General features: G+C 47.4%; 1 protein-coding gene across 1 annotated transcript in view; it reads left to right on the top strand.

The window, feature by feature from the left end:
* Positions 1 to 3,541, top strand: part of myo3b (myosin IIIB) — an 87,861-nt gene extending 84,320 nt beyond the window's left edge. Inside the window, exons 32-34 of the mRNA XM_056289562.1 lie at positions 2,468 to 2,568; positions 2,946 to 2,992; positions 3,409 to 3,541. Coding sequence (XP_056145537.1) covers positions 2,468 to 2,568; positions 2,946 to 2,992; positions 3,409 to 3,541 — 281 coding nt within the window. The remainder of the gene's footprint in view (positions 1 to 2,467; positions 2,569 to 2,945; positions 2,993 to 3,408) is intronic.
* Positions 3,542 to 14,633: the final 11,092 nt, after the last annotated feature.

Consider the following 14,633-nt stretch of genomic DNA (forward strand, 5'->3'; position numbering starts at 1 on the left):
AGTTTGGATATATGTGGGCGGCACAGTGGTTAGCGCAGTCGCCTCACAGCAAGAAGGTCCTGGGTTCAAGCCCCGGGGTAGTCCAACCTTGGGGGTCGTCCCAGGTCATCCTCTGTGTGGAGTTTGCATGTTCTCCCCGTGTCTGTGTGGGTTTCCTCCGGGTGCTCCGGTTTCCTCCCACAGTACAAAGACATGTAGGTCAGGTGGATCGGCCATACTGAATTGTCCCTAGGTGTGTTTGTGTGTGTGTGTGTGTGTGTGTTGGCCCTGTGTGATGTCCTGGAGGTCCGTCCAGGGTGTCTCCCCCTCCTGCCGCCCAATGCCGGCTGGGATAGGCTCCAGCATCCCCGCCACCCTGAGAGCAGGATAAGCGGTTCGGATAAGGGATGGATATACGTGTTAGTTTGTATGTGTGTTCTTGTAGTTCTGGAATGTGTTTTTGTCCGTACGTTGCACCGCTGTGGGCTCGGGGGAAACGGCACTCCGCTTCATTTCATGTGCGCAAGTACATGAGGTGGACCGACAAATAAAGTGTTCCTGAAGTAGACGGCTAACAGCGCTGAGACACAGCTAGATAAGTTAGCTATCAGATATCAGAGAGCTGACAGGAACTTTCTGGGCATTTACAAAGTGTGAATTTAGTAAACCTGCACTGTCTCGAATAACATGAAGAAAGCGAGGGGAAGACTTGGGGGGGGGGTCCGTTCTTTGATGTATAGGATTGAGATGTGATGAGGTCTGTTCAAAGTCAGTACAAAGCAGTGTTAAGATGGAAAAAGCTAATGCAGCTTTAGTCAAGGTAGGGAAGCCGAGGTAGCAGGAGATGATGAAGGAATGTCCTGTCTCACCCAAAAACTGTCGGAAAAGAAGATGAAACATTTTCCGACATTAAATATAGATGCTTCCTTGTAAAGGTATCCAAGTTTTAAAACACATTTTTGTAACCCATAAATCTTGAAAACCCAGGGCGCACCCTGGCGTAGAGCAATCTACCGAGCTTGTGTAATTGTCTTGTGTTTGAATAGGTGATCACACAACACGGCTCATTATCCCGAGCAGGAGCGTCGGGGATATGTCGCATTCGCTGGTCTTGTGAATAATGAATAGTTCGACTGATATTGCTTGGAGAACTTGAATTGCACTGAGGAAGTTGCAGCCGTCTGCTGCGAGGGAAGCTGCTGGCACGAACTCCTGGTCGTGGCTTCTTTGACAGCGAGTAACGGCACGACACGTGTGCAGGTTGCTCTTCACCTGTTTCGACTTAGCCTCGCACATGTGACACTGAGACAGGAAGTGACTTTCCTTTTAACTGTTGCTTAATCTAAATGATATAATGCCCCATCGTGATATGCTGGAGTGTCACCTTCAGTGGCGGCTGGTGCTAAAAAAAATGTTGGGGGGAGGGGGGGTTAGCTCGGCGCAGCACACCTGACAGCTGCTTTAATGTCCACACACTCACAGAGTTATTAAGAAGGACAGTGTAGCCTATAGATGTTATCAGGGTCGGTAGACGGTGGATGATTGACGGCCGAGACGAGGCGTGTTGGTGGGTGTGAACATGATTGACAGACACGAGAATTGCCCAATCACATTAGATCAAAACACATTAAAACGATACCAGTTCACTGCCAATAAAAGTGGGAGTGTCTGGGGCGGCACAGAACTGCGCCCCCTGGAAAATATGAAGAAACCAATCAGACAGCAGCCTCAGGTCACCTGCTCGCCACAGGTTTGAGGGCTTACATAAGGTATGGTTTGGCCGGCGCCCCTCACCCAGGAAGTAGATGTATTCAGACAGAAATCCACCAAATACCATTTGAACCAATACTTAATGCTGCTGACAGGCGCCCACAGATTGAAAACACGTTTATTTCATCATTATTTGCATCATACAGCTAAATTATATTTAACATGTTTAAGTAGGTTTTCATCTCCTGATAGTTGAAGGGGGCGGCACCCCGGCGCCCTGTACTGACCAGCTAGCACTGGTCAGCTGGCACTGGTCACCTTAGAAATACAGAAGTGAACCGCTTTTCTTGGTTCTGGGCACAGGTATTCCATCCCCATGCTTAGTAGAAGGTGTGTCTGAGACCACACACACACTCAGTTTCACTACAACATCCTTTAGTGTTAGTACTCAGGACAACTTAACGATAATCTGCTATGCACCTGCAGGAGAGATAAACTGTAGCGTTCTTCACGGGAGCGAATTTGACGCAGTTTTGTCGAGTGGGTTCAGCCCCCTCGAATTGTATTACCCTATCGTCGCAATTTTCCCGTTACGCTTTCGCGCCACGTTGTAGCGTGTGACAACGATGTTTTGCAGCGGTGAATGGCAGACTCAAGCTGCTGCGGTTCTCATTGTGATCGTGACGGTGGCGATGGGGCTCGATGTTGTGAATGTAGCCTGTTTGGACGGATGCCCCGACGCTCGCTGCTGCATCTCAGCGATTCTCCTCTGTTGCAGGTCCAGCGGTGAAGCTCGAGAAGAGAACCCCTCGCCGGCGGGGCCAGCAGCCCAAGCTGCTCAACAGCCCCGAAGACAGCCTTTACTACAACCAGCTATATGTGAGTTCAAAGTGCCGATAAAGGCCTTTGTCTGACTTTGGTTCCAGATGATAATACAATTAAATCTACCTGTGCCAGACCCTGGAGCCCCACCCCCACGCCGCTCTGCCTCTTGTCTTGAACATGTGCTTATGCTCTTTATCTGTTGCTTTCATGTCAGGATGTCTGCCTTCACGGTGAATAATTGATGTGGTTTATCAAAGCTGAGCAAGATGCATGCTTCATCAGGCTCACTTGAGCCCTTTGATCAAAAAAAATTATGCTGTGACTTCTGATATTATCAGCATCTGCTCGCATTCAACACAAAATCACTTTGAATTAAAAATTAATGACTCTCTGCTCATCTTTTGACTGTGTGCTCTTGGCCCTTTCCTCAGAGAACTCTGGATTATCAGGGGAGCAAGAGGAAGCCGAGAAAACTTGGGTAAATAACTGCTTTCCTACTTACAGCCGCTCTAAACAGAGCAGGCCCTTTGTGGAATAGGAGAATCCAGAAATGGAGTTGTTTTCTTATAATGTAAATGGAGTGCTGAAAATAACAGGCTTTTTATGAGCACTTGCTCTGCGTCATTAGAAGAGGGGCTTACACATTAAGGCTTTGTCAGCATGCTAATTTTAATTGTTGAAGGTCTGACTTGTGTATTTGTACTATAAATGACACCCTAGTTCAGTCAGCGAGATCTGTAGACTTGGATAAACGGGCTGGACTTTTTGTGGTTATGTCTGCAATTATTGCGTACATTGTGCTGTCAGATGTATATCTGGGTATCGGGGTATTCCCCGTATCCCAGTAACAGTTGGTGCCTTCAACCACTTTCTTGTCTTCTTTTCACGTCACAGTCAAATCAAAGTGTTGGACGGAGAAGATGAGTACTACAAATTACTGTCAATGGTGGAGTCGATCCCCGAGGAAGACTATGCGCCTGGGCCCCCCCCCACCCTGTCTAGAGGGCCTCTCGTCAGTCAGAGCTGAGCCTTAAAAGCCCCTGTCGACCGGTGAGACACATGCACCCGACAGATAGACAGACACTCCAAAGAACCTCCTTCATATTGGATGTGGTGTAAGGGGGAGGTAGCAGTGATGCAGTGCAAGTGACCTATATGAGAAATGTCCTCAATCTCTGGTCTGATGTGGTCAGAGAGTGCATAAACCACCGCCATCGTCAATACTCTTGCCATAGTTTTCCGTTTAATAAGTGAGGTGCTGTTTTGCATATGGTTAACCATGAAAAGGATTCAACCACAACAGAGATTTTTAAGATTTCTTGTATTTATTTTAGTCTTGCACTTGAGCATACTGAGCTCTGGGGTTGTGTACTGGCGAGAATCTGGCGAGGCGATACGTACCACGATACAGGGTTACGGTTCAGTATATCGCGACATACTGCGATACTGTAATTATTGCGATTTCATAGGTCTGTGTTCCTCGTGCTTATGCTACTTCCTGTCTCAGTTGGCGTTGTTGGGTCGGAGCGGAAGAGTCAGATGGCTGAAGATCGATTACAACACTGTTATCTAGCGGTCGTGGGGTTACACACAACACAACATGTTTGTCACGGACCTCCACATGTAAACGATTAAAAATCCATACAGTGCTTTTGAGAATCGATACAGTATCACAACAGATAATATCGCCGTACTCGAGTGTATCGGTATTTTCTTACACCCCTCCTGATCTCCCAAGTGTGGATAGTTAATTAATAGAATATCATTACGGTGTCATTTCTGTGCCTGCTGCACTAGGAAAGACAACAGAAGCTTACAAACGAATGTCAAGCGGGGCAGATGCTGCATCAATAAATAACAGATGAATGACACAACACATAACAAAGAGAATACGGCATCATGGTTTTGATATGGCGGCGGGGGGAGGGGGGGTAACCTCATCAAATTCATGAAATTCACTCCACAAATGCGATTTCATTGTTGCTGCGTCACAATGTCGGAAAAAAAAGATTCGGTTGCCGGGCCCCTTCGCTCCCAGTGGCGGTCTTTGTTGTGCCAGATGAAACTACGTGGCAAGAAGCCCCTTTTAAGGGTCTGTGCCCCGGCGAAGCCTCGCTGGTGTCTACTTAACTCCAAAACATCTATTTTCGAGCACTCTGCCTAATGTCTGAGACGGATCCAGAAGCGAATCCTCCTGAAACCGATGCTATCCCTCCAAGTTCTCCCACCGCGAGCGCGCCCGTAGTTAGAGAGGCTTTGTGCTGTCTGAGCCCCGGAATCTGCAAACATGCCCTCGCCGCCGACACAGCGCTAGACCTCACTTTGAATTTCACCCCAAGTACAGGAATTTTCTGTTAAGATGTGAAGTGGCGGAAACGCAGGGCTGGCGAGTTGATTTGTAGTGCTCTTCTTTTTTTTTTACCCCCCCCCCGCCTCCCCAATTTGCATATCATTTACTGTATCTCCCTTTGTTGACACCCCAGGGCCTGAGAGGAGATTTTGATCTTAATAGGAAGAGTAGGGTGGTATGACTGAAGAGCCCATCCTCCTTATACTCGGTGGGAAAAACATTAGAGCTCTGCCTCGATAGCAGGACCGGCTCCGCTTGGTTTCAGCTTCGCCGGGATCCTGGTGGGTTTAAAGAAAAAAAAAAGCCCTCGGTGGTCAACGGAGCAAAAGGCTGGGTACTGTAGGGGTCAGGTTCAGTCAGCTATTCCCCGGCTGTCTGTTTAACTCATTACAGACAGTCGGCGTCCACATTTCATCCAAACATAAGCAAAAAGAGATGTTTTCTTACTTTTAATCGTGGGCAGAACGAAGCATCCCTCCTTTAATAAATCTCATCACAGGGGTCTTATCTGAGCATAATAGAAGTACGGTGGGGGTCAAATCAAAAAGCATCGTTGATTATGAGGATCGTGTTCTCTTTGGGGGGGTCATCTCAAAAAGAATATTTTCCTAAACTCTTCTTCTTCTTTTCTTTTTTTTTTTGCAGCCGAAATGTTTTGTTACACGTAACCAGAAAGTTCACAGATGCCGTTTCCAGGATGACAGTGTGTACTAATCAGAATCAGTCTTCCTGTAATGAAATTTCAAGACATTTCTTTCCTGGAAGCCTAGAAGTATTTCATTCAAGTTCAAAGTATTCGTGGATGCGTCCTCGTTCCTCAGCTTTTTCCAGTAAGGAGCGACTCATTTCTGCCGTCAAACGAGTCGCTTTAAATAAGAGTAAATTCCTCTCCGCCTGCAGATGCGGCCAGTGTTATTTGTCGCCGTTTTGACATTGCAAGAAGAGGAAGCCCACGCTGAATTGCAGAATGGCAAGACTTAATACCGCGGACCATCGGCGACAATACGGCAGGGCGTTGCAGTTAGTTCAAAAGCGGTTTTACCTCGGGTTGTATAGATCAGTAGTAATTAGAGTATTCGCTGTGCGTTACTCCCTTGCCGTGGATAGTCGGTTCCTCTGAAGAGCCGTCTGAAATAGGTCACCCCTACACCCTGTAGTGTGTCTTAAAAGTACACTGAATCAATTAAGTGTGATCATGCTCCCCTGATTATTTTGGTCCTGTTTCACCACAGAGACGAATTTCAAATAAGCTCGCTAGTTTGAATAACAAGGTTGGACTGCGGTGACATATGGTGCCGGAGTGGGTGTTTCTTTCTCGGGTTTTCTGTGCCAAATTAACTCCCTGGCTGATTGCCTGCTCCGGCATACGAGAGGAGGTGAGCAGAGGTGTGCGCGTAATTGCCTCATTGGTTTGCTGATTACGCGTTGTAATGGTAAATATTGTGAAACGCCGCCATCTCTCCCTCTCTCCCTCTCTCTCTCTCTCTCTCTCTCTCTCTCTCTCTCTCTCTCGTGCAAAATATGCTCCGGCCTAAACTGACGTGTATCGTCCGGTTGAGCTGCGCGGCCAGACCCTCTTTTTGTTGTTGGTATTTTCCCCCTTTCCCCCCCCAGTTGTACCTTGCCAATTACCCCACTCTTCCGAGCCGTCCCGGCCTCTGCTCCACCCCCTCTGCCGATCCGGGGGAGGGCTGCAGACTACCACATGCCTCCTCCCATACATGTGGAGTCACCAGCCGCTTCTTTTCACCTGACAGTGAGGAGTTTCACCAGGGGGACGTAGCGCGTGGGAGGATCACGCTATTCCCCCCCAATTCCCCCTCCCCCCGAACAGGCGCCCCGACGGACCAGAGGGGGCGCTAGTGTGGCGATCAGGACACATACCCTAAACCGGCTTCCAACCCACAGACACGGCCAGTTGTGTCTGTAGGGACGCCCGACCAAGCCGGAGGTAACGCGGGGATTTGAACCGGTGATCCCCGTTGTTGGTAGGCAACCGAATAGACCGCCAAGCCACCCGGGCGCCTTGTGCGGCCGGACCTGACGGGAGATTTCGTCAGAGTCAACATTTGAGGCCTGCCACCTGTGTTTTTCTTTAATGCCTCTTGGTAAATCCAGCTCCCTCTTGTTTTGTGCTCATTAAATCTGACTGCATCTGGTGTGAGAGAGGACCGCTTTAATGTGGTGAACGTTACCGCTGGTGTTATTCTTGCCATTTTAGCTATTTGCTCCAAACACGGGGCTTTCATTAAAGCCACATTCACGGCGGCCCGGAAACATTCTTATTCAAACTTCCAAAACCACCTTTATGATATCGCTGGAGCCGCGGCCTCAACAGATGATGAAAAGCTTCTCGTTTCGGCGGCGGCGCGCTTACCTTTTCACCTAATAGTGATGTCTCACTTCAAAGAGAGTGCCCGATTAGGCAACAATGTCCTGTTTCTGTATCCTCCCAGTTCAAAGGCAGAGTCTGAATGCCAACATTTCACAAGCAGGCGTCTCAGACACTCATTTATTGAGGTTTTATGTGCTTTTTCCCCCTCCCCCCTTTTTCTCCCCAATTGTACTTGGCCAATTACCCGATTTTCCGAGCCGTCCCGGTCGCTGCTCCACCCGCTCTGCCGATCCGGGGAGGGCTGCAGACTGCCACATGCCTCCTCCCATACGTACGGAGTCGCCAGCCGCTTCTTTTCACCTGACAGTGAGGAGTTTCACCAGGGGGACGTAGCACGATCACGCGATTCCCCCCAGTTCCCCCTCCCCCCTGAACAGGCGCCCCAACCAACCAGAGGAGGCGCTAGTGCAGCGACCAGGAAACGTACCCACATCCGGCTTCCCACCCGCAGACACGGCCAAATGTGTCTGTGGGGATGCCCGACCAAGCCACGGGTCACACGGGGATTTGAACCGGCGAGCCCCGTGTTGGTAGGCAACGGAATAGACCGCTATGCTACCCGGACGCCCCTTATGTGCTTTTGATGTACACCCTGTGATGGCCTGGCGGCCTGTCCGGGGTCTCTCCCCCGTCTGCCACCCAATGACTGCTGGGATAGGCTCCAGCATCCCCACCACCCCGACAGCAGGATAAGCGGTGTGGATAATGGATGGACGGATGGACGGATGGATGGATGGATGGATATGCAGATGTTTCACCTCATAGATTTTCACCTCACTCGAATTTATGACACACACTAGTGCGGTTGCGTAAGGTGTCTCATTGCCTCAGTGAAGGACTAGCAGTGCGTCGGTGGCTTGGAGTTTCTCCCCCGAAACTTCCCGCCATATGCGAGCGCGGATGGCGGGAAGGCGCAGACACACAAGACGCCTTTAAAGCGTCGACGGTGCCAACATTGTGATGCTCTTAGGCCCGGCTAATGATTGATGCCGAAGAAACGGACATGCGTGTGCGTCAGACAGATGTCAGATGTGTCGAGCTCTCTGTGCAGAAGAGCCCTCCCTAAAGACTGCATTAATAAAGAAACTGGCTGAGCGGGGTGGAGGGGCGCAGGGAGAGTAAGAGGCGTAGAGGAAGAAGGAGATAAAAGAGTCTTCTGAGTGCGTACATCAAAGGGCTCTTAATGACAAGGGATGCCATTAGGGCTACAGTGGCTTTTGTTTCAGCTTCCTCACACCTGCAATTTGTCGAGGGCATTCTGTGCACCGCCGAGTTGTTCACATTTGCATGAATATAAAGTGCGTGCACGGGGGGATCGAGTTTCCTCCCACTCACGCCGGTAGTGGCCGAGTGTTCTCCCCAGAATTACAGCTCCCCTTTTCAGTTGCAAAGGAAGCCCACAGCCGTCCCTTTTGCTTATCCATTTCAAGAGGGATGAGGCGCGCAAAGGCTTACATAGAAACAATGGAGACAGTATACGGAGAAGCTGTTATCCTGCATGCCATGAAATTTGTTTACTTAAAACTTTTTTTTCTTCTCTCTTTTTTTTTTTTTCCCCCCCCGCTGCCTCCGGTGCTGGAATGGGATTTGAAAAATCAGAGCGTGAAATTGCGATTAGCCTCTCTCAGTTTGCGGACCGAGCGGGGCACTAGCAGACTTGGCATGGCCAAAGGTGTAACCTGTTTTGTTTTGCCCCAACACTGCCTTCCCAGATGGTGGGACCAGCTGCCGTCGAATAAACGACGGGGTAACCGTGTGGATTGCTGCGTCCTTGTCTCAGTTTTTGGATGCGGAGCGGAGAGGTTGTCTTTCTACCGCTGCGAGGAGGTATCGGAACCTATCACCTGGCTTTAAAATGACCTTTTTCAAGAAAAATAAATAAGCAGCATGGTTCACCTATACAAACACACAGAAAAAAAATCTCTGGGTTCACGGTCTATACCAGTTGGGCCGTTCCTGACTCGAGTCAAGAGGCATCCCAGTCTGTTACACTGGTTAAAGTGTCAAAGCAAGTCAGAAAAGGCGTCCAGAATTTCTTGACCTTGTCCCCGTTACCCCTTAAGGTAAATGTTATCTTTTCCAACTTGAGATGAAACATTATATCCCTGATCCATCTGACATGGGATGGAGGTCTTCAGCTCTTCCAATTTAAGAGTATTAGGCGCCGAGCTAGCAATGTAGTAAAGGCCACCAATATATATATACATGTTAGATGGCCAGTCACAGTCTTCCGGTCTCACACCAAGTATGGCAATTAAAGGATGCAGCTCAATAGTTGTACTGAAAATCTGTCTTAAGGATTTAAATATTGCTGACCAAAAATGTGTGTATATCAGGGCACGTCCAGAACATATGCAGCAAGGTAGCTGGTGCATGTTTACATCCGCCACAAGTGGGGTCGATGTTGGGGCAAATTTTGGCCCATTTAGCTTCGGTAACGTGGACACGGTGAACAATCTTAAACTGAATAAGCCCAAATCCGCTGCATGAAGAGGAGGAGTGTAGCTGATCCAAAACCGCATCCCACAGGTCATCAGGGAGAGGAGTCCTTTTTCCTCCGCTCCAACTATAACAGAGACCATGGTGTTATTGTGAAAAATAGATGCCTTTCTTTATCATATACTGAAGTGTGTGTGTGTGTGTGTGTGTGTGTGTGTGTGTGTGTGTGTGTGTGTCTAGAATATTTCCAGGTGTTCTTGAGAATCTTTTTAGGCATCACATGACACACACATACAAACACTTCTCAGAGGCGGTCAGGGAGCAGTCAGCCAATTCCAGCGCTCCTGCTGCAGGTGGAGACTCGCTGTCTTCCCCAGGGGCACTGGCGCAGGAATTAGACTTGCGTTTACACGACGGCGTTCTTGCTAAAAACGCAAACGTTTTTCCTTTGCGTTTTACAAAAACTTCCGCGTTCAGACGACAATCGTTTTGAATACGATCCGCATGCACACGGATCCGCAAAAAAAAATAAATGTTTTTTTAAAAACGACTGAAAACGCTGTAGTGTGCACGCCAGGCCAGTAGTTGGCAGTAGAGAGCTCTTCCGGTGGACCCCAAAAACAGATAATTTCGTCTGGGCGGACGATGAAGTGGACTTGTTACTCCGGGTGACCCTGGACTATAAAGCGTCACGATCCCAGGAAAACGCCGATGGGAATGACGCCGGTCATACGTTAATAAACGTAGCAGAGATAACGGCACGAAAAAAAGGCTCGGTAAGCCGCCATTGTCTTCTTACTCGCGCGTGGCGATTTGAGAAAACGCAATACGCATGTGCGAAGTGGAGCCTTGACGTCACCACACTCCCCCACAGGAAGCGGTTTTGCCAGTTTACGCGGCGACGCTTTAGTGGCGTTTTCGAGAGCTTTTCGCTCTGGAACCCGGTTTTCAAAAGTTCGCCTTTTCAGGCCCCCAAAACGTGCGGACGAACGGCCAAAGCGCAACAACGCTTTACTTACGCGCCGCTGCCGTGTGGACGGTTTGTCCTGGCCGTCGCAGAAGCGAACCTGCGACGTTCCCGCGCTCCCTCGTTACGCACCGCCGCCCCCGAGAAGTGCGGCTGTGACAGAGACGTTGCTGAACTGGAGGCGCGATTCGAGGTCACGACACCGGCAAAACCAAGTAATCCACTGCGCTTTCTTTAATACTGTAAACTACTGTCGCGAATTCCAGGGGCAGTCTGGGAGACCGTCGCCGCAGCCGGGACGCGAACCCGTGTCTCCCACTCCGCAAGCGACAACGTTAGCCAGTCGACTAAAGCAGTGGTTCTCAACCGGGGGGGTCCGCGGACCCCTAGTGGTCCGTGGTGTAATTGCAAGGGGTCCCTGAAAATAAAATATCTTTAAAAAAAAAAAGATCCTATGACATTTATAGAAATATGATTATTTTACTCAAATGTGACTGAGACCTTTATCTACCTAAACTATAAAGGGTAACAGGACTTTTTTCTCTAATTACATCTGTTTCACAAGTGTAATTTATTGTATTTTAATAAGAGATCTCGCTCCCGTTTGCATTGTTAAAAGTTACTGAATACATATTCTGTTTTATTACATATATCTGAAAGTTACTGAATACATATTCTGTTTTGTTACATATATCTGAAAGTTACTGAATACATATTCTGTTTTGTTACATATATCTGAAAGTTACTGAATACATATTCTGTTTTGTTACATATATCTGAAAGTTACTGAATACATATTCTGTTTTGTTACATATATCTGAAAGTTACTGCATAAGAATGCTGTTTTGTTAACTATATCTAGGTTACAACTGAAAGCTCTTATTTTTGCCCCAAAGAGTGAATAAATGCTATAATGCAATTTAAAATGCAGTTTCTACTGTTTCTATCCAATTGCAACCCCCCTCCCCCAAGATCAGGTGGAGGGGTCCTCAGGGTAGATCGAAAACACGCAGGGAGTCCAGGACCCCAAAAAGGTTGAGAACCACTGGACTAAAGGGTCCGACCCGTTAGTCAAGGACCAACGTGTCTACTTATCCATGCACGTTACACTACTAATAAGACCCGTTAGCCCCCTAGCTAACGGGTCTGACCCTTTAGCCGAGCGGTTAGTGACGTCGCCTTGTGGTGCAGAACACCCCGTATCGAATCCCGCACCGGGCAAGAAAATAACCGGTTACACTACTGAGAGTATCAATCAACCCTTTCCAGAAAGTCCACTGATACTTTCATGCAGACTTCAAAAAGCCTAAAGCTGCATCTCGGTGCCTGTCGTCTCGGTAAGACCGTTGGATGTGGTGCGTCTTCCTCTCGTCGCGGGGGGGGGGGGGGAGCTCTGCAGATCGCGGCCCTGCGAGTGACGGTCCGGGGGTTAGAAAGGCTGAATGAGCGCACACAGGGTGGGCCGGGCGAAGGTAAAATGACCTGTCTTGACTACCCTGACCTCGGGCCAGACTGCACATTGCCAAGGCTTTGCTCTCTGCTCTTGAGTATGCAGAGTTCCCCTGCTTCATAGGCTGAAAGAGAGAGAGAGGGGTGGGGGGGAGAAAGACTTGTATCGCATTGCAGGGGAAATTAGTGAGACCAAAGTTGGAGTTTCTCCGTGTTGGGGGCTGCGAACAATGGCAGCTTTCTGTCAGAGAGCGACTTCAAAGGTCTGCTGAGTGACTGCTCTGAGTTATACTTTGTTGTAGATCACTGAGGAAATTCACAGATGTTTTCTCATACGAGACACCATTATAGCGGCTCAAGTACCCAGTAGCCTCCAGCGTCTCTCCCTCCCTCCCTCCCTCTCTCTCCCCCTCTCACACACACACACTCATTCGCAAGCTCACACATGCAAAGCCCCCTCTCTCTCTCGTGTCTCTGATATCTGTTGTATGAGACAGATGTGGAACCTGTTTTCTCTCCAACTGTCCAGGGAATATGGAAAGTTAGAAAGGGTTCGTGTTGCGGTATTGCCCCCGCCACCATCACATCCACTCTTCTCGCGCTGTGTTTCCAGGACGGTGGGCAGCTTTACTTTCTCCTGTCCGTTTGGGCGAAGTGGCTGCCGGTGAATGGTGAATCCCTGGAGGTGAACAGGGGGTAGTGATAAACTCTTTTAAGTGTGGTGCATGATGGGCAGCGTATTGCCAGTCAGCGCGTTTACACGATGTTAGAAAAGGTGGATTTATTGAGTTAGTCCGACTAAAACTGGACTTTTACAATACATGTGTAACTGGTTATTTTCTTGCCCGGTGCGGGATTCGATACGGGGTGTACTGCACCACAAGGCGACGTCACTAACCGCTCGGCTAAAGTAGTGGTTCTCCACCTTTTTGGGGTGCTGGACCCGCTGCGTATTTTTGATCTACCCTGAGGACCCCTCCACCTGATCTTGGGGGAGGGGGGGTTGCAATTTGATAGAAACAGTAGAAACTGCATTTTAAATTGCGTTATAGCATTTATTCACTCTTTGGGGCAAAAATAAGAGCTTTCAGTTGTAACTTAGATATAGTTAACAAAACAGAATTCGTATGCAGTAACTTTCAGATATATGTAACAAAACAGAATATGTATTCAGTAACTTTCAGAGATATGTAACAAAACAGAATTCTTATGCAGTAACTTTCAGATATATGTAACAAGACAGAATATGTATTCAGTAACTTTCAGATATATGTAACAAAACAGAATATGTATTTAGTAACTTTCAGATATATGTAACAAAACAGAATTCTTATGCAGTACCTTTCAGATGTATGTAACAAAACAGAATATGTATTTAGTAACTTTCAGATATATGTAACAAAACAGAATATGTATTCAGTAACTTTCAGATATATGTAACAACAGAATTTTTATGCAGTAACTTTCAGATATATGTAACAAAACAGAATATGTATTCAGTAACTTTCAGATATATGTAACAAAACAGAATATGTATTCAGTAACTTTCAGATATATGTAACAAAACAGAATATGTATTCAGTAACTTTCAGATATATGTAACAAAACAGAATATGTATTCAGTAACTTTCAGATATATGTAACAAAACAGAATATGTATTCAGTAACTTTCAGATATATGTAACAAAACAGAATATGTATTCAGTAACTTTCAGATATATGTAACAAAACAGAATATGTATTCAGTAACTTTCAGATATATGTAACAAAACAGAATATGTATTCAGTAACTTTCAGATATATGTAACAAAACAGAATATGTATTCAGTAACTTTCAGATATATGTAACAACAGAATTTTTATGCAGTAACTTTTAACAATGCAAACGGGAGCGAGATCTCTTATTAAAATACAACAAATTACACTTGTGAAACAGATGTAATTGGAGGAAAAAGTCCTGTTACCCTTTATAGTTTAGGTAGATAAAGGTCTCAGTCACATTTGAGTAAAATAATCCTATTTCTATAAATGTCATAGGATCTTTTTTTTTTAAAAGATATTTTATTTTCACGGACCCCTTGCAATTACACCACGGACCACTAGGGGTCCGCGGACCCCCGGTTGAGAAACACTGGACTAACGGGTCTTATTAGTAGTTTACACATGTAAACGCGTTAGTCCGACTGAAATCGTACTAAATCGAATCTCTGGAAGTGGGGCTAACACACCCAGGTGATGCGGCTGGGGGTGGGTTTACTCTGGCATGGGTACGCTTCAATAGGCCCCGAACTGGGCTAGGCGTTGTGCGCGGGGGCGGGCTTTCACCCGGAAGTGGAACAGCATGGTACCAACATGGCGAGTGCTGGAACGAGAACCACGGGTAACACTTTAGTATGGGGAACATATTCTAAGTAAAAAAACTTAATTACTAATGTAAACTACTAATAAGACACGTTAGCCCCTAGCTAGCTAACGGGTCTGACCCTTTAGCCGAGCGGTTAGTGATGTCGCCTTGTGGT

The sequence above is a fragment of the Lampris incognitus genome, chromosome 11 (genome assembly GCF_029633865.1).
Source record: "Lampris incognitus isolate fLamInc1 chromosome 11, fLamInc1.hap2, whole genome shotgun sequence".
Classification (NCBI taxonomy): Eukaryota; Metazoa; Chordata; class Actinopteri; order Lampriformes; family Lampridae; genus Lampris; species Lampris incognitus.